Raw genomic sequence first — 23064 nt, forward strand, 5'->3', positions numbered from 1 at the left:
TGTGGGTTGACGGTCTGGTTGCTAATCTACTGATCTTTTTCGCGGTCTATCCCTTGTCAGAACGTGAGAGCTCTTCGAGCGAGCCAGAAGCTATTTGCTGGAGCTCCTGACTTTTTAGCTAAAATAAGCGCTATAACCCGGCAGAAACGGCAGCCAAGCAAACCTATAAACGTACCTAAGGTCAGGGGGACCCAGGGAAGCTAACTAATACATCACCCGTGTGATTTCTCCTACCAAGACCCTGGGATCCTTGCTGCGGACTACCTGGAGCGGAGCGGAGGGGAAGCGGCCAATCCCCTTGTGCTTCAGGACGGGGTCCGGATCTGTGGTACTCCTATCCCCCCCCCCTAGACCGGCGGGGGTCAACCCGGTCCCCTCAGAGACTTTCCCACACTCACCCAACTGTCAAGCGGCACTGCCTTAATCCTGCTGCTCCACAATGGCAGATGCCGGTCCCTGGCGACCACGTGTCGAAAGCCAGGCGCAGAGGAGATCGCATGACCCCACAGCGGACTCCCTGAGGAGGCTAGAGAAAATCTTCCAGCGCATCTGGCTGAAGCTGCAGCGACGACTTTCAGCAACCACAGTCAGACCCCAGCCAGGAGGCAGGGAAGTCCAACTACGGATGGTGAAGGGGCCTACTAACAAAGGCGCACAAAAGGGGAAACCTGCCCGTCCCACGGCACACCCAGCCACAAGGACATCGCAGGCCCCAGACCCCAGTACACACCACCTACCCAAGCAAAAAGCTTCCAAGCCCTCTAACCGACAGCTTCCAGCGGGCAAAACGCAAAGCACCAGCCAAGACCCACGCAACTGACCCACAGAGCCCATCGTTTCACTGCAAGACGGTGAGAGCAAGGCTACATCCACTATGCAAGCTATGCCCCTGTCCGAACCGGACCCGAGCGAAGAACCAGCGACCTGCCGGACACGGCATGAAAATAGCAGAGTACTATCCTGGACCCCGCGGCACACTGTCACACAAGCACGGCTCCCCACAAGATCGGAGCGCAGAGAGCTGGCCCGCGTGGATACTGCAGGGCTTAAGTTACAACCACGGATGCTCTCCGGTGCTACCAAGCCTGCAAAGTCTACCAGGCAGGGACTTGCTGTACCTCTGCAGGGCATAGGTTGAATGGAGAATGGAACTTTAACTCTGGCATGGTGCCTGTCCACCACGTATACACTACTATGTAATTATTTTGTTTATTTTCAGTAATTTCTGACCAACATGCACAGCAGCCATATTGTACGGCCTAACATTGTGATGCCTAACATTAACATCTAAGATTGCAGGAACCCACACAACTCCAGTGGTTGCACACTATTTCCATGTTTAACAGCATGCACTCTAATTCTCCTTCTTACTCACTCTTTAATTATTTTTATTTTTTTTCAACTCCACGAAGATATACCTTAGAAATTAATCTGGTGGAACTAGCAACTTGCAAGCAGTCAGTCTGTTAACCTATCCCAGTAACTCATCTGCCTCACCTTATAAATGATGTGCTGATCTAACCGTTGAAGCTATTTTATAATTTGTGCTAAGCTTGATATGCAAAAGTTTACTCTCCCTAAAAATATAATGCAACATGCTTTAAGTTTTAAGCGTATTCACTATCCTAATAAGCATACTGTAGTCTAGCTAACGTAATATGAACCAAGCAAATGTATCTTATTGATATTGTGAAGCTCAAGCCTTGACTAACTAGCTAAGTTAAAATACATTTTTAAAAAAGTGCCATGATTCTCTTTACTGCCATGTGATTAAGCATGTATACGATTTAGATTGCACTAACTGTTGTGTCGGTGCCAATCCGCATGTATGATCTTTGCACACACAAAATAAAGAATTTAAATAATAAAATAAAATAATAATAGTAATAATAATTGTTGCTCCAGTTGAAAAGGTATAAAACGTACCTTTTTTTCCTGCGCCGCGTGGGTCTGTCGCGACTGGCTCTGCCCATGCTCTGCCTCTTTGCCCGAGATCATCTAAATTGACATAGGAAAGCATTGGGAGGCTACTGCGCATGTGCGGCAACATGCTGCGCTGCTCCAATCAACATCTCCTTATATAGATGTTTTTAATCAATGCATCTCTATGAGGATTGCTTAGCGCCTCCATGCAGAAACTGAATGTCTGTAACCCAGGAAGCACCTCTAGTGGCCGCCTGAGCGATTGTCACTAGAGGTGTTCTTAGGCAGCAATGTAAACACTGCCTGCCTTTTCTCTGAAACGACAGTGTTTGCATTAAAAAGCCTGCAGGGACAGTCTACAGACACTGGAACAACTACATTAAGCTGTAGTTGTTTTGGTGACGATAGTGTCCCTTTAATAATTTTTAATTTGAATCTTTTCAATCTGACTAATTTTACAAGTAAACAAGACACGTATAGAATTTGTAGTAACATTGGAATTTCCAAATGTAATCCTAGAACGGTTGAATTAGAAGTTTACGTAATACAAGAACAAGTTTGTGCTTACATACTTGGCAGGATTTAGGAATAATTATGAGTACCCAAATAATTTACTCATAATTCAATAAATGATATTGTACGGGAATTTCCAAAAAAAAAGATGTAGAGCAATTTATATATAGTTCACGACAGTAGATAAGTAAACACTAGCCTATTACATATTCAAATTTTGTTAAAGGACCACTATAGTGCCTGGAAAACAAACTTGTTTTCCTGGCTCTATAGGGTCTTTGGGTCCCCCCCACTCTCCGGTTCCCCCTCTCGCCGGGCTCAAGGAGAAGTGAAAATCACAGTGAGAAGCGCAGAAGCGCCTCTAGCGGTTGTTAATGAAACAGCCACTAGAGGCTGGATTAACCCTATTGAAAACATAGCAGTTTCTCTGAAACTGCTATGTTTACAGCTGCAGGGTTAACACTAGATGGACCTGGCACCTAGACCACTTCATTGAGCTGAAGTGGTCTGGGTGCCTATAGTGGTCCTTTAAGACCCTTAACCCCTTAAGGACAGAGCTTCAGAAGTTTTTCTTAAGGACAAAGGCCATTTTTGCATTTATTTGCGGTTTGTTTTCAAACGCAATTTGCATCTCTGTCATTTATTGCACCAACACATATTGTACATCGATTTTTAGAGGGAAAACGGGGCTTTAATTTGAAGTCAAATATACATAGATACATTCTCATAAATAATATAAAAATGCAAAAAAAATTAAAAATAAAAACAACTCACAGTTTTGGTCATAATAGCGTGTGCATACGTCCAGCTTAGAAAAAGTAATTCAAAATAAATTCATTTATGTGTCTTGATTTATAAAGTGCATCATATATATAGGATGTCAGCTTATTTTGAAAGCTACAGGTCACAAAATACAAGGACTGAAATTAAATTTAAATTTGCAAAAATTTTAGAAATTGGTATGTTTGTCTTGTAGGTTTAGTAGCCATCACAGAAAACAAAATTGCCACACAAAAGTATATATTTATATAAAGTAGACATCAAAGGCTATTTACCTAAGGTTAGTTTGACACTTTTTACATAGCCATTTCATCGCCAATCTCTGCTAAATATTGGAGTAAAATTGTGTTTTTTCTGTATTTTGGCATATACACATAACAATGTAATGTGTATTTCGTAAAGCTGGTGTGTGCTTTTCCTGCACAGAACCCCATATTGTGTTCAGCTACATCTGCTGAGTATAACGATAACCCCCATTGTATGCCTTTGGCACTTTTCTGTAAAGCTAGAGTGCCATATAAGAGACCAGGCTATTTCAGTTTCTATAGTTAGAATTTTCGTAGAAGGATTTAATGAGCCTATGTCTTATTTTAGGGTATTATAGCAGTGTGACTAACTGTTCAAATAACCCCACAAAGGGCTTTCATTTGATAAGGGTATCTTAATGGTGTATATTGTGCCTTAACTTGTTACCATTTTTTCACCAATTTATGTCAATGTTTGTGGTGGGGATATGACATTTTTACATATATGTTGCATTTTTGCTGAGTATTTTACACTTAATATATACCACGGTCATAAAAATCCCCAAATTATACTCAGTTACACCTTCTGAGTAAAACAATATGACCTAGACACTATTTTGTGAAGTTACAGTGCTGTAAAAGAGACGTGACAAGGTTCAGGTTTTTAAGTGTAGATTTTCATTGAGGGGTTTTAAAGCATCTGTGTCCCACTATGGAGCACTTGAACAGGCTACATATTACAACGACACCATTAAGGCATACCATTTTTTAAACATCCTTATTGTTCTTACAGTAAAAAAAACAACCTTTCCTTTGCCTTAGACGAAATCTTCTTTCTTCCAGTCTAAACGCATGCCCTCGTGTCCTATATAAAGTCCGGTTTGTGAATAGAGTTCCACACAATGGTTTGTATTGGCCCGGAATATATTTGTATAATGTTATCATATCCCCTCTCAGGCAACGTTTTTCTAAACTAAATAGGTTTACATTTGTTAACCTTTCTTCATAGCTGATATTTTATTTTTTTTATTTTGAATTCTTTATTTTTGTAGCGCATAGATGTAACATAAACAGGCGAGAGGTGCCCCAAAGGCAGTCCTCCAGCTTTTTCCACACGGAACATGCGGGGCTCAAGAGTAACATGCACAATTTTACATTTAAAACAGGTTTAAGCATACGAATACCGTAGTAGATTGTAAATATGGTCTAGGAGTATAAGCAGTTTCAGCATTGTAGTTTCGACTGTACGTAGACACCTATACTACATACATGCTTGGTCAGAGCTTGAGTTAGGTTAATTTCTTACGATTAATACAGGCATATATCTATAGGTATACAGGGAGTGCAGAATTATTAGGCAAATTAGTATTTTGACCACATCATCCTCTTTATGCATGTTGTCTTACTCCAAGCTGTATAGGCTCGAAAGCCTACTACCAATTAAGCATATTAGGTGATATGCATCTCTGTAATGAGAAGGGGTGTGGTCTAATGACATCAACACCCTACATCAGGTGTGCATAATTATTAGGCAACTTCCTTTCCTTTGGCAAAATGGGTCAAAAGAAGGACTTGACAGGCTCAGAAAAGTAAAAAATAGTGAGATATCTTGCAGAGGGATGCAGCACTCTTAAAATTGCAAAGCTTCTGAAGCGTGATCATCGAACAATCAAGCGTTTCATTCAAAATAGTCAACAGGGTCGCAAGAAGCGTGTGGAAAAACCAAGGCGCAAAATAACTGCCCATGAACTGAGAAAAGTCAAGCGTGCAGCTGCCAAGATGCCACTTGCCACCAGTTTGGCCATATTTCAGAGCTGCAACATCACTGGAGTGCCCAAAAGCACAAGGTGTGCAATACTCAGAGACATGGCCAAGGTAAGAAAGGCTGAAAGACGACCACCACTGAACAATACACAGGCTGAAACGTCAAGACTGGGCCAATAAATATCTCAAGACTGATTTTTCTAAGGTTTTATGGACTGATGAAATGAGAGTGAGTCTTGATGGGCCAGATGGATGGGCCCGTGGCTGGATTGGTAAAGGGCAGAGAGCTCCAGTCCGACTCAGACACCAGCAAGGTGGAGGTGGAGTACTGGTTTGGGCTGGTATCATCAAAGATGAGCTTGTGGGGCCTTTTCGGGTTGAGGATGGAGTCAAGCTCAACTCCCAGTCCTATTGCCAGTTTCTGGAAGACACCTTCTTCAAGCAGTGGTACAGGAAGAAGTCTGCATCCTTCAAGAAAAACATGATTTTCATGCAGGACAATGCTCCATCACACGCGTCCAAGTACTCCACAGCGTGGCTGGCAAGAAAGGGTATAAAAGAAGAAAATCTAATGACATGGCCTCCTTGTTCACCTGATCTGAACCCCATTGAGAACCTGTGGTCCATCATCAAATGTGAGATTTACAAGGAGGGAAAACAGTACACCTCTCTGAACAGTGTCTGGGAGGCTGTGGTTGCTTCTGCACGGAATGTTGATGGTGAACAGATCAAAACACTGACAGAATCCATGGATGGCAGGCTTTTGAGTGTCCTTGCAAAGAAAGATGGCTATATTGGTCACTGATTTGTTTTTGTTATGTTTTTGAATGTCAGAAATGTATATTTGTGAATGTTGAGATGTTATATTGGTTTCACTGGTAAAAATAAATAATTGAAATGGGTATATATTTGTTTTTTGTTAAGTTGCCTAATAATTATGCACAGTAATAGTCACCTGCACACACAGATATCCCCTTAAAATAGCTATAACTAAAAACAAACTAAAAACTACTTCCAAAAATATTCAGCTTTGATATTAATGAGTTTTTTGGGTTCATTGAGAACATGGTTGTTGTTCAATAATAAAATTAATCCTCAAAAATACAACTTGCCTAATAATTCTGCACTCCCTGTACATTGTTAGTTAGGTATTTAGACTAGCTTAACCACACTTTAGCATTGGTAAATATAAAACAAAGTTATGTAGGTCAGGCAAAATAGAGAATATAACGCTAAACCTAAGGCTGCATAGGTATTAAAGTGGGTTAGGGTTAGTTACGTGGGTAGGTGCGGTTGTGTCTCTGAGTGTCCAGCTAATTAAGTCCTGTATGGAAGACAGACTGAATGTTGGGGCCGGAATTGCTGCTGATCTCAGCTGATGCCTCTGGTATGTCTCTGTGGGTAGGTTGTGCAGTGGCACGGCACGGCATCTCCCCGGTTGTTGTACCGCCATATGCTCGGACCATGAGGGTCTGCGTCTGTACTGATGTGGTATACCACGTAGCCCCCTTCTCCAGTATGCGCCAGGAAGACTGTGTCATAGCTGCTTGTCCGCCGTTTGTTGGGAGGCGGGTGCTTGTTCTGTTCGGATCGCTCTGGTCCTTGTGCCCGACTAGCAGCTCTTGCTGCAGGGGTGGGTACATAGGCGGCTGTTTGACGGGGGCGAGTTGTGTCCTCTCTCCAGCCCCGGGCCGGGATGAAGGCCAACATCCTTACTCCACGGACCCAGGCACTTCTTTGGGCTGAGTCCATCCCATGGCGGGAGTAACGGGAGGAGCTGATGGTCTGCCACCTTCTGTGGTGGCCGCCCCTCCGTCCATGTGAGTGATGCCTTAGGGTCGTGCCCTTGGTGGCCCTCGGCCCAGGTGGGCCAGCAATGTGAGGTGCAGGCTTGTCTGGGTGCGTTAGGCCAGAGGGGGTCCTCCTCACCCTCCGTTTCTTGCCACCCCGTCCTCCATCTTGGGGATCGGGCACTATAGAGATTATGTGGGTCTCCAGTTTGACCCATAGCTGGTGGAAGTGCTCGCTTAGTCTCTGCAACATGCGGTCCACAGAGCACAGGGCTGGTTCACGCTGGTTTGTTTGCCGACTCTGGTGGCCATGTGGTAGTCGCCATTTTGGGTTGGGTCTCTTTGCTTGTTTGGGCCCCGCGCGAGGTCCGCATGTAGAGTTGTTTGCGTATGGCAGTCGAGTAGGGACCGGGATAACCCCCGCCGGTCCAAGGGTGGGGTAGAAGCTTGCATGGTCTCGTTTGTTTCCAGGAAGCAGAGAGGTCGGCCGCCTCTCCCCGCTCCGGTTTAGTAGGCCGCAGCGGCGTCTCCCCGGTCTCCCGCAGATTAAGGTCTTGGGGTTTTTCTCTGTGTTCTCTCTGGGTTGTGCACAGCCCATCAGTGGGTTTGATCTCTGTTTTTTTTAGGGTTAAATCCGCTTTTGTTACTTGTTTAGCAGGAGCTCAGGACCCATACGTCTGCTCCTCTTGTCTGTCAGGCTCTGCCCCCCCCCGCCCCCCCCCATAGCTGATATGTTCCATTCCTTTTATTAATTTTGTAGCCCGCCTCTGCACTTTTTCTGTGCCATAATATCCTTCTTTAGAACAGGTGCCCAAAATTGCACAGCATATTTAATGTGTGGTCTTACCAGTGATTTATAAAGAGGCAAAATGATATTCTCCTCCCGAGAATGAATGCCCTTTTTCATGCATGACAATACCTTACTGGCCTTGGTATCTGCGGATTGACATTGCACATTGTTGCATAGTTTGTTGTCTATAACAATTCCCAAGTCCTTTTCGTGTGTTGTTATCGCTAATTCACTTCCATTAAGGGTATACGTTGCTTGTGTATTCTTTATGCCGAAGTGCATAACTTTGCATTTTTCAACATTGAATTTCATCTGCCATTTGAGTGCCCAGTCCCCCAGTCTATCTAAATCCCTCTGCAGCAAAGTAATATCTTGCTCACATTGTATTATTTTACAGAGTTTTGTGTCATCTGCAAACACTGAAACATGACTTTCAATGCGGTCTTTAAGGTCATTTATAAACATGTTAAATAGAAGGGGTCCCAGAACAGACCCCTGAGGGACACAACTTGCCACCTCTGTCCAGCTTGAAAATTTACCATTAATGACAACTCTTTGTACTCTGTTTTTAAGCCAATGTTCTTCCCAAGAACAAGCATTCTTCGGGTTCACGGAATTTTGAACAGGCCATAGTTCACAATCCTGTGGTTCCAAATGTACAGAATACAATGCATAATCTAAAATAATGTACCAGAATTTAATGCTACAAAACGTGCTGTGACAAAATAAATATGAACAGAGAAGCAATAAAAAGAATCATATTTTGGACCCCAAACTCTTCTTTTCTATTCAATCACTGTCAGCTAGATTTACTGTATATGATAAAATGACTTGTAATACTATTTTGAGTAGTTGATAATATTAAAATATAAATTATACATTTATCATCTCATGTCAAATTTAACATTTCAAATTTAACATTTCCTTTAAATTACATCTAAGAATCTTTATTTTCAAGTTATTCAACTTGGAATTTTGAATGATCCTTAAAAGCGACCATGATTTAGTTCTTCATCTATGTTTTCTAAGCAATGCTGACCCAAACAAGTTTGGCAGAGTTAATGGAGCATGGAGCTTTCATATTGTTTGGCAACCAGAAAAATATTCCCACATCTTACACACAAGTCATTCAATAACATTTGTTCAGTGTTTGACACAACATTTTGATGCAATGCTCTAAGGATGATACAAGCAAACAAAAAGAATCATATACCGTATATACTCGAGTATAAGCCGACCCGAATATAAGCCGAGGCCCCTAATTTTACCCCAAAAAACTGGGAAAACTTATTGACTCGAGTATAAGACTAAGGTGGGAAATGCAGCAGCTACTGGTAAATTTCTAAATAAAATTAGATCCTAAAAAAATTATATTAATTGAATATTTATTTACAGTGTGTGTATATAATGAATGCAGTGTGCGGATGAGTGCAGTGCGTGTATGATTGCAGTGCGTGTATGAGTGCAGTGCGTGTGTGTGTGTATGAGTGCAGTGCGTGTGTGCAGTGCGTGTATGAGTGCAGTGCGTGTATGAGTGCAGTGCGTGTATGAGTGCAGTGCGTGTATGAGTGCAGTGTGTGTGTGTATGAGTGCAGTGTGTGTGTGTATGAGTGCAGTGTGTGTGTGTATGAGTGCAGTGTGTGTGCGTATATATTAATTGAATTTTCAGTGTGTGTATATAATGAATGCAGTGTGTGTGTATGAGTGCAGTGTGTATGAGTGTAGTGCGTGTATGAGTGCAGTGCGTGTATGAGTGCAGTGTGCGTATGAGTGCAGTGTGTATGAGTGCAGTGCGTGAGTGCAGTGTGTGTATGAGTGCAGTGTGTGTATGAGTGCAGTGTGTGTATGAGTGCAGTGTGTGTGTGTGTGTATGAGTGCAGTGTGAGTGCAGTGTGTGTGTGTATGAGTGCAGTGTGTGTGCGTATATATTAATTGAATATTTATTTCCAGTGTGTGTGTATGAGTGCAGTGTGTGTGTGAGTGCAGTGTGTGTGTGAGTGCAGTGTGTGTGTGAGTGCAGTGTGTGTGAGTGCAGTGTGTGTGAGTGCAGTGTGTGTATATGAATGAAGTGTGAGTGTGTGATGCAGTGTGTGTGTGTGTGTGTGTATGTGTTGGTGGGGGTGGGCATTTGATATATTATTAATTATTAATTATTATTTTTTATTATTATTATTTATTATTTAATTATTATTATTATTAATATTTTTTTTTAATTATCTTTTTTTTTTTCGTCCCCCCTCCCTGCTTGCTAGCTGGCCAGGGAGGGGGGCTCCTTCCCTGGTGGTCCAGTGTCATTGGTAGTTCAGTGGGGGGAGAGGGGTGCTGGCAGAGCTGTACTTACCTTTCCTGCAGCTCCTGTCAGCTCTCTCCTCCTCCGCGCGGTCTGTGCAGCTCCCTCTGTCAGCTCCCAGTGTAAGTCTCGCGAGAGCCGCGGCTCTCGCGAGACTTAAACTGGGAGCTGACCAAGGTGCTGAACGGACGGCGCGGAGGAGGAGAGAGCTGACAGGAGCTGCAGGAAAGGTAAGTACAGCTCTGCCAGCACCCCTCTCCCCCCAGTCTGTATTATGGCAATGCAAATTGCCATAATACAGACTCTGACTCGAGTATAAGCCGAGTTGGGGTTTTTCAGCACAAAAAATGTGCTGAAAAACTCGGCTTATACTCGAGTATATACGGTACTCTAAATAAAGTTAACAAATTGCTTAAACATTAATGTCATATAAAAAAGTCCAAGTTATTAATTACAAATATTTTTTTTCTAATTGTGAACCATGGCTCTTTGGTTGCAAACCTATATTTACAGCGTAATACATCAACCCTGAGCCTACATATAAAATGAACAATGATCTAAAAATGCCATAAATAAAAGAAGTGGATCAGGTAGGCCAGATTTGGTGCATACTGGGAAGTATTATGAAACATCATGAGAATAGAGTATTTTTGTATGCACTTATAGGGCTAAGTAACTAAATAGTGAGTTAAGGCGATTCAACAGCATCATTGGAAAATGTAGTCCCAAATATTTAACTCTTAAAAAGTGAAACCATTTTATTTTTTTTCATGCATGGTGTGTAAGTCACAGCCAGAGGAGGTGTGGCTAGGACTGCATGGACAAACAAAAGGGATTTAACTCAAATTGCAGATAATTGAGCAGTAAGACTGCAGGATCATGATCTATACATTAAAACTGCTTCATTAAGCTAAAATAGTTTGGTGACTATAGTGTCCCTTTAAGCAATCCCAAGTAATACCAAAAATATTCAGCTAGGCCTAGCAGTACAATCGATTTGTAAGACAGGCAAGTTTAAATGTACTATTAAAGAGATCTTAAAAATTGCTGGAGCGTAAAGCCACGAAGGCTGCTTTGTTTACACAACGGATTGATGAAAAGTTGTTTTTACGTGACAGATACACTTTAAATGGTTTCCTCAGATAAACAGTAAAACTAACACAAAGTTCTGCTTTTGGTATGAATGACATGTTCAGATTAACCCAATATGGTGCATTAGAACACCATTAAACAAGTAAGCATTGTAAGATGTGAAAGACTCAAATGATAAGCAAAAATGTTAGTCATCATAGATAAAAAATTAAACTTTTATGTTTCCTGATCTATATAGTCAAGGTAAGTGGTCAAAATACACACACACATAAACCATTAGCAATCAGCATGCCAGTGACTGAAACCTTTCCAGCTGGCCCTAAATAGCAGACTTGCCTTCAGCACAGTGCAAACACATCTAATGACTGGTGGCCGGGGACAGTTCCCTCGCGTCCCCAGATGCAGGACTCCAGAGAGAAAAATCAGGATGTCGTGTCAGAAAATTTGAAAACATCATATACTTATAAAGTTGGCAAACAGCAGTAGATGCCAAAATGGAGTACAGCGTGGGCATTAATAGAAAAAAAATGTCATCATGGGTTTCTGGGGACATTGGGATAAAATTTGTGATGAATTCAAATGTCTCCGGAACTCCAAATGGGCTTTATTTTATCTTAGACCTTAGACCTCAGCGCTGAGTCTTTATTTTTTATTTGCAACAATCTTTAATTCTGCAATATGTCAACAAAAATATACCATACAAAACAACACATGGATCTCTTATTAGAGGTTGAATAAAAAAAAATAAAAAAAATGTAAAAGCATGTTACTAATTAATAGCTAAAGGAGCACTATAGTGCCAGGAAAACAAACTTTTTTTCTTGGCACTATAGGGTTATTAGGACCCCCCTCCCTCAGGGCCCCGCTCCCACTGGGCTGAAGGGGTTAAAACCCCTTAAGCCACTTACCTTAATCCAGCACCGGGCTCCATCGGCGCTGGTGACCTCTCCTCCCCTCACCGATTTCAGCTGCGAATGCGCATGCACGGCCAGAGCCGCGCGCGCATTCCAACCGCCCATAGGAGAGCATTACTCAATGCTTATCTATGGACGTCCAGCGTGTCCTCAATGTGATTTTCGCATTGAGGATTGCGGAAGCGGCCTCTAGTGGCTGTCAGGGAGACGGCCACTAGAGGCTGGATTAACCCTCAATGTAAACATAGCAGTTTCTTTTAAACTGCTATGTTTACAGCTGCAGGGTTAAAACCAGGGGGGGACATGGCACTTCATTGTGCTGAAGTGGTCTGGGTGCCTAGAGTGGTCCTTTAACATTTGTAATACTACACTGTTCAAACAGGAAATAAAGAGGGGAATACTAAACCGTGTGGTGAAAGCTATCTATTTAAAAATTACATTTCCTTTCATCTCTTCAGCACCGCACCGGTTTCCCCAGTCCCTTTCCCTTTTTTTCGTCACAGAAGAAATTACCGTATATACTCGAGTATAAGCCGAGTTTTTCAGCACATTTTTTGTGCTGAAAAACCCCAACTCGGCTTATACTCGAGTCAGTGTCTGTATTATGGCAATTTACATTCCCATAATAGACTGGGGGCTTGCAGCGAGCGCTTACCTCTCCTGCAGCTCCTGTCAGCTCCCTTCTCCTCCGCGCCGGTCCGTTCAGCACCTCTGTCAGCTCCCAGTGTAAGTCTCGCAAGAGCCGCGGGGTCATAGTGCGGCTCTCGCGAGACTTACAGAGTGAGCTGACAGGGGAGCTGACCGGACCAGCGCGGAGGAGGAGGGAGCTGACAGGAGCTGCAGGAGAGGTAAGTAACAGCTCTGCCAGCCCCCTCCCCCCCACTGAACTGCAAATGCCACTGGATCTCCAGGGAAGGAGAGCCCCTCCCCCCCCCTTGCCATGTATCAAGCAGGGAGGGGGGACGAAAAAAATAAATATTAATAAAATAAAATAATAACATAAAATAATATTTATAAAATAAAAATAATAATTAAAAAAAATAGTTAAAATAATAATTTAAAAATAAATAATAGAACACAAAAAATGATTACAATAATAATTAATAAAATAACAATAATCAAAATGCCCACCCCCCCACCAACACATACACAAACACACACTGCATCACACACACTCACACTGCATTCATATACACACACTGCACTCACACACACACCCTGCACTCACCCTGCACTCACACTGCACTCACACACACACGCACACGCACACACACTGCACTCATACGCACACACTGCATTCATACGCACACACTGCATTCATACGCACACACTGCATTCATACGCACACACTGCATTCATACACACACTGCATTAATACACACACACACACACACACTGCATTCATTATATACACACACTGTAAATAAATATTCAATTAACATAATTTTTTTAGGATCTAATTTTATTTAGAAATTTACCAGTAGCTGCTGCATTTCCCACCATAGTCTTATACTCGAGTCAATAAGTTTTCCCAGTTTTTGGGGGTAAAATTAGGGGCCTTGGCTTATATTCGGGTCGGCTTATACTCGAGTATATACGGTACCAAAAATGCTACTTGTGAGTAACTTCCATTAATTTTCAGGCAGGCCTAGACATGTACCTGTGACATTGTACATTATGTATTTTAATGCATGGTGTGATGTAATCGACCATTCAGTATAGGATTCATTGCACATATGTAATTCCAGTACAATTACACTCAAAGCGAGTTATAAAACAGTACTTGCAAATTGCCTTTTATCTGCACATCATATGCAAACACACAGATCAAATAAAAACACTCACCGTGCTGGCTGTTGTCAAAAGGCTGAGTTATCAAATGTGTGCTCGGTGTTCCTGAAAGCCTTAGCTTAGAATGCGGTGAGAGCAATGAATGAGCTGGAAGCAATGCACTTGATCCATTCTAAAATGGGAACAAAAACATAGAACAATAGTTAATGAGTTATTAAGAAGGTTATGTCTTAAGTTTGTAAACTTATGAGGGTAAATTACATTTAAATGTTCTGACTTTTGGACAGAGCTATGGTTTATGCACAATGCATACACAAAGACAAACACTGTTTAAAAATTAACAAAGGTCTATATCATTTTATTTTCATTCCACAGTGTTTTAGCCAGGAAAGTCTAAAGGTATACTCCAAGCACCACAACCACTTTAGGCTTCTGTAGTGGTTATGATGCCAGCAATGCCCCCTTACTTGTTACTTGTCAAACTGTTTTAGAACTCACCTGAGTCTGGATGCAGCCACTGCTTCTGGATTCTCTTTGTAAGAAAATGAATTCATCTCCACTGAGCTAAGCAGGACCATGCAAAATCATAATCATTGTTTGATAGTAACAGCTGAGTAGTCTTTGCCTATAAGCATGGTCCTGAATTGGCAAGGCTTAGCTCAGGAAAGATATCCAAGTCTCCTGCAGGAGAATACCAGATGCTGAGTTGGCGTCTGTGGGACTTTGGTAAATTGTTACCTCTATAGCAGTATAGTGGGCTATAGTGGTTATGGTGCTTAAAATGTTCTATTAAGAAGATGCAGAAAACAGAGAGAAGAAAAGACAAATGTAGAGGAAGTGGAGGAGTAGCCATGGATATGTATGGAGGATAGTTTTAAGGATAGGGAAGAAAGTAGGACCACACACTAAGTTAATTCAGTGGAAAACATTCAAGACAGTTGCCAATCTTCCTAGGAGTGGATGTCCCAGCAAATTCACCCCAAGGTAAGACTCTACATGCCTTAGTTAGCATGTCTCTCTTTGACAAGGCCTATGATGACCAAATCAACAATAGAGATGAGTATAACTACATTTTTGTGAACAAACCAACTGTGTCTACTTTCTACTACCTCCCTAAGGTCCATAAACAATACGCCAACATGACGGGCCTATAGTCTCAGGCCCCAACAACTTGACCAATAGAGGCAGTATATATCTGGACATGGTATTACGTATTTTTGTAGAGAGGTTACCATCATATTAGAGATCATATCTAAAAGATACCTTCAAATGTCTGTTGGAACTCAAAGTACCCCAAAGTGCTATCCTCTGCAGTCTGGACCTGCAGGCTTTATACTCCTCTATTCCGCACTGGTTAGTTATTGAAAACACAAAATTATTTTTAGAGACCAGGGGCTATGAACATCAGAGAAATACATCCTTTGTCCTAGCTCTCCTGCAATTCATTATTACACATTTTTCTATTTCGTAATCAATCCTACCACCAGGTGCAGGGAACAGCAATGGGGACATCTTGTGCCCTGTCCTATGCCAACCTGCACCTTTTCAGAGGTTTTTGTGTAAAAGATATATTGAGGACATCTTCGTTGTTTGGACAAGGACTGTGGAGCTCTTCACTCGCTTTGTTACACATTTGAACACAAATAACCTCAATCTGTACCTCACTATGGAAATATGGACCCCTTCCCTTAACTTCCTAGACTGTACATTGACTGTAACCGACACGTTGGAGATCAGTACAACTCTTTTTCGGAAACCCTCCTCAAGCAACAAAATGCTTAGATGGGACAGTCACCATCCAAAACCTTTAAAGAGTGGTATCCCGATTGGTCAATATCTAAGACTAAGACGCAATTGTTTGTCCCTAGAAGATATTAAGGATAAATCTGTCCAACCCAGACACAGATTCAAGGAAAGGGGATACCCTAATAGGTGTCTAAAAAGAGACAGTCAGAGAGCACTACTCAGTGAAAGAGATACACTACTCCGTGATAAAAACAGTTGGAACCTTCTTAACCCCTTAAGACCACAGCCAAATGTACAAGTTGTGATCCAAAAAAAAACGTAAACAAAACCTGGCATTTGCGCTACATGTCTGTCCAACCGTAATTCACCTCTTTCATATTAAATGCACCCACACTTATTATATATCATTTTATTCAGGGGAAACAGGGCTTTCGTTTAACATCAAATATTTAGGTATGGAACATAATTTAATATGAAAAAAATATTACAAAAATGGGAGAAAATAAGAATTTTTTTAGTCCTACGTGACATTCTAACTGTGAATGTCATAATACTGTTTGCTTTTACTGCAATACAATACACATATTTGTATTCAGCGATGTCTCACGTGTAAAACAGTACCCCCTATGTACAGGTTTTATGGTGTTTTGGGAAGTTTTTTCACATTGAAATTCGCCAGATTGGTTACGTTGCCTTTGAGACCATATGGTAGCCCAGAAATAAGAATTACCCCCATGATGGCATACCATTTGCAAAAGTAGACAACCCAAGGTATTGCAAATGGAGTATGTCCAGTCTTTTTTAGTAGCCACTTGGTCACAAACACTGGCCAAAGTTAGTGTTAATATTTGAAAATGCAAAAAACTAATTTGAACTCAAATTTTGGCCAGTGCTTGTGACTAAGTGGCTACTAAAAAAAAAACATACCCTATTTGCAATACCCTGGGTTGTCTACTATTGCAAATGGTATGCCATCATGGGGATAATTTTCATTCCTGGGCTACCATACGGTCTCAGAGGCAACCTGGCGAATTTTAATGTGAAAAAACTGAAACGCAAACCTTATATTTGACTCTGTAACTTTTGAAAACACCATAAAACCTGTACATGAGGGGATTTCAGCTGGATTTCTGTAGTGGGCCGCTGTGTGGCATGTCGGTACATCCTAAAAGGATCGAAAACTATCACAGATTCCATGAACACCCTTTAAAATTCTCATTAAGAAATTTTTTAATTGCAAAACTTCAGGAGTTATAGATCTTTTAACTTACGAGTGTGGCCTCAAATATGTGGGAAAGACAATACGCCCATTTAAAAGAAGGATCATAGAACATGTCCACTATGTGACCTCCCTTAACCCCTTAAGGACCAAACTTCTGGAATAAAAGGGAATCATGACATGTCACACATGTCATGTGTCCTTAAGGGGTTAAAGACACACCAGTCGTGAGACATGTGAGGGCATACCATAGAGATTCTCCCAGGGGGCATGACATTTTCGGGTATAGAAAGAGTCTGCCTGTGTAGGAGGGGAGGTGATCTTGATTTAGCCCTTAAAAAAGAGTGTTTTGGGATTTATAAATTGGACAATCTGGCACCCAATGGTCTCAACAAGGGTTTCACGTTCTTCCATTATATTGGCAGCTAAAAATGATACTTAAATTATGATTTAAGGGATAGATCATTAATTACTTATTATTTTTTACTTCTTTATTATTTTGTTTATCTTGTACATAGTATTTCTGGAAAGGGACAATCATTATGAGGGACACATTCTATTACTTCACATTCTATTACTTCTATAGATAGATAGAACATATGGTAATGTATTTTTCATCCAGGGACCCTTAATATTAATATAAACATCTGATGTAACCTGGTCTGCTGAATTGTTCAAGTTAGACTTTACAGTATGGTCTCTGAAGTATACACCAGTGCAGTAATACACACTACATAGAGAACAATTATCCACTCTTTACACTGTCAGTTTTAACTGTAGGGGACATGTCTGCCACCTAGTAACTACAGTAATTGGGTATTGAGGTTGAGACATATATCAATGTTCATATTCTCTATCCCTCTATTATATATTAGGAAGGTAGTGTCATAACTGTTCATCTCCTCCCATCCCCCTCCTTGCATATAGACAGCATGGAGATGGGCTTAGATGGATAAAAGGTATGCTATGGGGATAAAAGGAGAGAAAGTCATGGTGTGGCCTCCATCCTGCCCACACCTCAATCCTATTGAGAACCTTTGGAGCATCCTCAAGCAAAATATCTATGAGGGTGGGAGGCAGTTTACATCCAAACAGCAGCTCTGGGAAGCTATTCTGACAGCTTGCAAACAAATTCAAGCAGAAAATGTCCAAAAACTCACAAGTTCAATGGATGCAAGACTTGTGAAGCTGCTATCAAATACGGGGTCCTATGTTGTATGTAACATGACCTGTTAAAATGTTTAAAGAGTTAAAATGTTGCTATAAGTTTGATTGAAATAGCTTTTGATTTCAGTAAATATGCTGCAAACACAACAAATGACAATTTTCAGTTCTTTACAACCTATAAAGTGTTTTAAAACTTACTGTGCGTAATAATTTGGAATCGTGCATTGTAAGTTTTTTACGTTTAAAAAAATACTGTTATCATTAGGAGGTTTGTTCAATAAAATTTGAATTGTACTCTTAATAGTTCATAACATGAGACTGACTGTTATTTACATCAATTTTTTAGGTAAATGATAAAAATATAATTTGCATAATAATTTGGAACAGGGTGTAGAATGGCCTGAATGGCATTGTCCACTGTGGCAATGGAGGGAGAATTCTTCAGCGGGGTTAAGTGAATTAATGCTAGGTGTGAAGGAAGAATGAGGAGCAGGAGCCGTTTTTTATTTGATGAAGCATTGGTAACAATATCGATGGGGTTGGTTCGCCATGGCTGGAAAGGTATGGTGTTGAAAGGGCCTAACATGAAGCCTAATTGTGTTTCCTTGGCAAATAGAGTGTCTACGGTCACTGGATCGGCATAGTCTTATAACAAGTTTGGGCATTCCAGTGTGCCGGAGAGGAGTGCAACAAGACCTGTGTGAAATCCTGCGGAAAATTCTGACACCAAGAAATCTACCAAGTGAGGTGAGGGGTGAGAGTGAAATTGATAGGTGAAATTATCCACATTAAATTCCGTACGTCATTTCCTGGGGAACAGCTTGGAGGGGCACATATTTTTGGCGTGCACCCTGATGCAAGTTGAGCAGATGTGCAACAACCGGCACGCACTGTAATTGCAGGCGACCACGTTAAAGTTGTTGCACACCTGTGCTTTCCCTAAGAACACGATGGGTCACCCAAACTTGTCTTTCTGACCTCGGTCTTGACCCACGGAGGTGTTAAAATGGACGGGTGGGGTTGCTGGGCATAGCTGGTGTTTCTGGGAGAGATAGGCCATCTTCATGTTCGGATGCTTGAGACATGCTTGCTAGACATAAAATGCTTGCTAGACATAAAAAAAGAATAATCAATGATTATGCAAGTTAACCCGATCTAGAACTGGCTGGCTAATTAATGCCGTTAGGTAAAAGATTAGACTACCCTGGGGATAGATGAGGCTCTGCTAGTTGCCAAGTGGCAGAGAGAGGCTCTATCTATGATTTGGCTCGAGGGAACATGGTCACCGAAAATGTTGTGGCAGGATGTTGGCCTCTCGGTGATTTCTAAAAGAATCAAAGGTTTGGCCGTGATAGGTGAATCTGACTAATACCCTAAAGAAGGGTACTTGAGGTAATAACTATGTCGTAGGACCATGTGGTTGAGCCTTCGTGGTGAGGCTAGGAATTACTAGTATATTATAAGATGCACATGTGAAAGCTAGCATCTGAAACCCTAAAGTCAATTCCCTATCCCTGAACGGGGGCTTGACTCTTATAATGATTAATGTGAGTGAATTAGTTAATTAGTATGTAGCTGAAAAGGTTGACCGAACAGTATATATATTTCCTGGCTAATCATGGCAGCATTTAACATATGGGTTTAGCTCCTCCCTCTAACCCTCAGGACAGGAAACACAAACAATCAAACAATTAAGCCTACCTTCCCCTAGTATATAAGGTACCCCAGTATCCTCCACACCTCAGTCTTTTCCTGTCCTCCTAGCCCTAGGACAGTTTATTTATTTATTTTTTCAGTTTTGGCTGGATATTTTTTTTTTTGCTCACCTGACCATGTTTGATATGGTCTTGTCCCTGTGGAGGTCAGCCTCCCTCCTCAGGAAGCCCAGGCACATGTAGCCCATTCTCCATGGAGTTGGGAACCCCTGGGAGCCTGGGTGGTTAGTTCCACAGGCTGTGGGAATCCTCTGGCGTCCTGTGTGTGATGCAGACCTCGATCAGACGATCAGCATGAAGGTAAGACACTCGCGCATGCCCATTTTTGCCCATATCCAAAATGGCGGTTTCGCGATCTCGCGACCAAGTGCGCATGTGCGATCCTTTAAAGGGGCAGAGCGGGAAATTTGAAATGGCGGTATTTAGACTAAAAAACGCTCGTTTTCGTTCCCTTCAAAGATACAGTGCTCTAGTAGGCTGTTATTAAAGCTCTGCAGGTAAGTGAATTACTTTTTTTTTTTTACAAAGCTTCATAATATTGGGCTGAGAATACATTTTTTTTTTTTTTTAATGTTCTTAGCCCTACAGTCAGTATGGATCCATCATCCCCTTCTGCAAAATCAACGAGATCTGCAATAGGTCATAGGTGAGCAACATTTTTATTTTTTAATTTAAGGGACTTCAGACTGAAGACTTCAGCCTCGGCAAGAGAGAGTTTATGAGGCTCCTGGGGACTCTTTCCTCCAAAATAGAGCTTGTCAGGTGGGCTCGGTGGAACCTTCGCCCTCTTCAGCAATTTTTTCTGGAAAATTTCAGGACCAGCTCAAGAGATTGGGAGATGCTGATTCGCATTCCTTTGGTTCTGAAACAGAAGCTCCTTTGGTGGATGTCGTGGGAAAATATCTCCCGAGGGTTCCCCTTGCGAGAAATAGATTGGGTGGTCATTACGACGGAAGCCAGTCTGACAGGTTGGGGGGCGCATTTAGGCAATCGATTTTTTTCAAGCAAAATGGCCTCCGAAAACTCAATGCTTACCTTCCAACATCAGAGAACTAAGCGCTACTTTCCTGGCCCTTCTTCATTTTCAACATGTCATCAGGCATTGCTGGGTCAAGTTGAGAGTGGACAACAAAGCAGCTGCTGCCTACATAAACCATCAAGGCGGAACAAGGAGTGTAGCCCTGATGAGAGAAATCGTTCCCATTATGACCTGGGCTCAGAATCATGTGGAGGGCCTGTGTGCCACCTATCTTCCAGGGAAGGAGAATGTATTAGCGGATTTCCTCAGCAGACACCTGATAGAAGCTTCAGAATGGCAACTTTCCAGGAGGATCTTCACCCAGTTGGTCCAGAAGTGGGGTCTTCCCCAAGTGGACCTCATGGCGACCATTCGGCATGCGCAGGTACCATGCTTTGTGTCGAGGAGATACCATCCAAAGGCGGTTGCTCAAGATGCTCTATCCATCAATTGGGTGTTCAATCTGGCTTATGTCTTTCCTCCGATTCCCCTCCTACACGCTGTTCTGAGAAAGATCTCCAAGGAACATTGCAAGGTGATAACTGTCCTTCCCTTCTGGCCTCTTCGCCCTTGGTTTCCCCTGTTACAGAGGTTATCGATGGACCTGCCTTGGGAACTTCCAGTCTCAGAAGACCTGCTGTTTCAGGGACCAGTGTTTCATCCGGAGCCTCACAAATTCAGGCTCCATGCATGGCTATTGAGAGAAAATCTCTCTAGTTGAACATGGCCTTTCGGACCAGGTTATCTCAACCCTGTTACGTTCCAGGAATCCTTCTACTTCTTCTACATACCATAAAGTATGGGAAGCCTTTGCACGATGGGGTAATTCCACGGTTCAAGATTTAAGTTCCCCTTCCGTATCTCAGGTTTTGGGTTTCCTACAAGCAGGCCTGGAGAGAGGCCTTCAACTTAACACGCTTAAAGTGCACTGCTCGGCTCTTTCAGCTCTTTCTGGTGTTCGTTGGGCATTAAATCCTATGGTGATTCGATTCTTCAAAGCAGTCATTAGGATTAGACCTCCTATCAAGGGATTCTCGGCTCCTTGGAATCTGCCTCTGGTTCTGCAGGCCGTGACAGAACATCCCTTCAAACCTATTGATGAGGTCCCTATGCAGGTTCTTTCTCTGAAGACCCTGTTGTTGCTGGCCTTGGTATCTGCTAGGAGAATGTCAGATATTAGAGCTCTGTCATCCGAGGAACCGTTCACTACCTTCTTCGATGATAGAGTTGTGCTACGGCCTAGACCTGAGTTCCTTCCTAAGGATGTTACATCCTTCCACCTGAATCAAGAGATTGTCCTGCCGGGGTATTTTCAGGAGCCATCTTCTCCTGAAGAAGAAAGATGCCATACGCTAGACCTGAGGAGATGTCTTTCCACATATATTGGTCGCTCAGCTAATTGGAGGAAGTCTCCCCAATTGTTTGTGATACCTTGGGGTTCTCGTAAAGGTGAAGCAGCCTCTGTAGATACCCTTCGTTCCTGGACGGTTCAGGCTATTTCTAGAGCTTACAGAGCGAAACAGGTTCCAGTTCCCAAGGACATCAAGGCACATTCCACAAGGTCCGTTGCTACTTCATGGGCTGCAGAGTCAGGAGTTCCTGCAGAGAGCATCTGTAAAGCTGCCAATTGGTCATCATTGAGGACCTTTGTACGTCACTACAGAGTGGATGTCTCTTCTCATTCAGATTCAGAGTTTGGCCTGTCGGTCTTGAACTCTTTTAAGCCTTAAGTGGATATTAAACAATTTTTATAGCATGACTTACCCTCCCTGAGTTGTTATTGCTTTGGGAATCCCATATGTTAAATGCTGCCATGATTAGCCAGGAATAGAGAAAATTTATTGATACTTACCGTAATTTTATTTTCCTGGCTATTATTCATGGCAGCATTTGGTCTCCCACCCTATCTTGGTTTATTTGTCTTGTTACTGGACTGAGGTGTGGAGGATACTGGGTACCTTATATACTAGGGGAAGGTAGGCTTAATTGTTTGCTGCCATGAATAATAGCCAGGAAAAGAAAATTACGGTAAGTATCAATAAATTTTCTCTAATATACACAACTATAGAAATAAATACCAGAATTACTTAAGGTAGTAACTCAAGTAGATGGTGTAGCTACTAAATATAATTCACCTACCGAAAGGTGGTTTATACGATATTCTTTAAGTAGCACGGCTCCTTCTCCTATAGACGTTTGGGAAAGGAATTTCAAACTATAAGTATATAATATGATAACTAGCGGGCCTGTAACCAGATCCCTAAGATTATAAAATACCCGAAGAATAGACAGTTCTTGCCCTCCTGA

At 42.0% G+C, this 23064-nt stretch overlaps 1 protein-coding gene across 3 annotated transcripts in view; it reads right to left on the reverse strand.

The window, feature by feature from the left end:
* Window positions 1–23064, reverse strand: part of AHI1 (Abelson helper integration site 1) — a 355403-nt gene that overhangs the window by 171616 nt on the left and 160723 nt on the right. For all 3 annotated transcript variants that reach the window (XM_063443258.1, XM_063443259.1, XM_063443260.1), the window contains exon 19: window positions 13947–14064. In XM_063443258.1, coding sequence (XP_063299328.1) covers window positions 13947–14064 — 118 coding nt within the window. The remainder of the gene's footprint in view (window positions 1–13946; window positions 14065–23064) is intronic.

The sequence above is a fragment of the Pelobates fuscus genome, chromosome 2, assembly GCF_036172605.1.
Source record: "Pelobates fuscus isolate aPelFus1 chromosome 2, aPelFus1.pri, whole genome shotgun sequence".
Lineage (NCBI taxonomy): Eukaryota > Metazoa > Chordata > Amphibia > Anura > Pelobatidae > Pelobates > Pelobates fuscus.